This window comes from Otolemur garnettii, unplaced genomic scaffold (genome assembly GCF_000181295.1).
Source record: "Otolemur garnettii isolate 467f Iridium unplaced genomic scaffold, OtoGar3 scaffold00032, whole genome shotgun sequence".
NCBI lineage: Eukaryota > Metazoa > Chordata > Mammalia > Primates > Galagidae > Otolemur > Otolemur garnettii.
The window spans coordinates 9,297,635-9,299,632 of record NW_003852427.1 but is presented as its reverse complement, the minus strand read 5'-3'; the positions used below and the strand labels follow the sequence as shown (position 1 = coordinate 9,299,632).

At 38.2% G+C, this 1,998-nt stretch overlaps 1 protein-coding gene across 1 annotated transcript in view; it reads left to right on the top strand.

Annotated features, from left to right (window-relative positions):
* COPB2 (coatomer protein complex subunit beta 2) overlaps window positions 1-1,665 on the top strand; it is a 26,126-nt gene extending 24,461 nt beyond the window's left edge. Inside the window, exons 18-22 of the mRNA XM_023512995.1 lie at window positions 252-344; window positions 434-614; window positions 802-870; window positions 996-1,067; window positions 1,322-1,665. Of these exons, the coding sequence (XP_023368763.1) occupies window positions 252-344; window positions 434-614; window positions 802-870; window positions 996-1,067; window positions 1,322-1,417 (511 nt within the window). The 3' untranslated portion in view covers window positions 1,418-1,665. The remainder of the gene's footprint in view (window positions 1-251; window positions 345-433; window positions 615-801; window positions 871-995; window positions 1,068-1,321) is intronic.
* The last annotated feature ends 333 nt before the right edge of the window (window positions 1,666-1,998 follow it).

Below are 1,998 nucleotides of genomic sequence, written 5' to 3'. Positions count from 1 at the left end.
GTAAAACTAAGTAGATTGAAAGTGGTCCTGAAAGCTCTTATCCCTCTTACCCTTGGAGTCTATTGATTTTGTAAGTAACAGCCTTTAATTAAGACAAATGGCTCAGTGACAGAAGTAAGATGTATGTGTGTTGGGGGGGGGGTTGGGAGAATTTTGTTTTTGCAACACTAAATCTACATTTCTTTATGTTGTTAGTGCCATTGTTACAGTGTTTATTCTTGGTAACAGTAGCTCTCCTTTTTAATCTTTAGGCTTGATGCTTGCCTGGAGCTCTTGATTAGAACTGGACGGCTGCCAGAAGCTGCCTTCCTGGCCCGAACTTACTTACCCAGTCAGGTTTCAAGGTATGGACTTAATTTTAAGAAGAATTGTTTCAAATAAAAACAGAGCACACTTACTTAATCTCTCTTTGATTCCCTGATGTCTATAATAGGGTAGTGAAACTCTGGAGAGAAAATCTCTCAAAAGTCAATCAGAAAGCAGCAGAATCCCTTGCTGACCCAACAGAGTATGAAAACCTTTTCCCTGGATTAAAAGAAGCCTTTGTGGTTGAAGAATGGGTGAAGGAAACACATGCTGATCTGTGGCCAGCCAAACAATATCCACTTGTCACGGTGAGTGGCTGAGGTGCCAGGCTCCATTTAGTATGACTACAGGGTGGAAGGGATTCATGCCTTCAGGTTTTGAACTGCATTAAATACTTCACTGTTGGATAAAAAGCTAGTATCTACGACTTGGCCATGTTGATGGGTGAATTATGATTTCAAAATCTCATTTTATCATTGTTTTATTCTCTCATAGCCAAATGAAGAGAGAAATGTTATGGAAGAGGCAAAAGGCTTTCAGCCCTCCAGATCTATAGCTCAACAGGTCAGTAGAGGACTTCATTTGATAATTTGGCTGAGATTACTGACCAAGTACCATCTTCTACTTCCTAATCCTGATGATCTTCCTCTTGGGAGAAAAGTTTAAATTTTCTTTTGTTTGGCTTTTAGGAACTTGATGAGAAACTTCCTTCTTCTACTCCAGTTATTGTGGCCTCCCACACAGCCAACAAAGAAGAAAAGGTATATCCAATATATCCCACATTATATATACCCAAACCTCTCCCCACCTCACCCTCTTCCCCATGGATATCTGTAGTATATGTAAGCCTCTGTGGTTTTAAGTAAGGGGGTCTCTTTCAGAGTTTCAGAGCAAGAGCACTGAAGTAGGAAAGTCCCTCTTGACTACTGAGAAAACTTCAGTTCTCACTTGACATCATGACTTTTCTTTCACACAGTGCTATATAACTTCATCATCTTCTTCCTTTTGTTTTCAGAGTTTACTTGAACTAGAAGTAGATTTGGATAATTTGGAATTAGAAGATATTGACACAACAGATATCAATCTGGATGAAGATATTTTGGATGACTGAACATAATGTTTTCCATTTACTTAACAGATCATTATTATGTGTAGGTATTGATCACCCTGACCACAGTGCTTTGGACTATGAGAAATGCCTAAAATTTTTATATGTAAGTGCTGTGGACAATGGGAACACAGTGCCCTCCTATCTTAAGAGTCTATGTGCAGCATTTAAATCACTATGTTCTCCTTGGTAACTAATTTTTTTCATATTACCATTAGACCATATTGCATAAAGCCTTTTGAATAAATGAAGATACTTCAGTTTCCTTTCTGAATAATGAAAATAGGCTTCTAATTTTAGAAGGCTGAGCCCAATCTGCACCTCACCTAGGGATCAGCCCTATATTCTCTTTTCTTTGCATAACTACACCTGCTTTTTCAAATATAGTACAACCTGTAAGTTGACCACCCAAGGGGAATATAAGCAACTGGTCAGTATACAGAGGTGGTCAATGTAAGCAACTTCCATTGAGTACATGTGATGCATGTCTAGTCTATGAAAATTAGATCAACTTAAAAGATGTGTACAATGGTAGTCAACTGTGGAGGTTCTACTGTATTATCAGTCACATTTTTCTTATAACT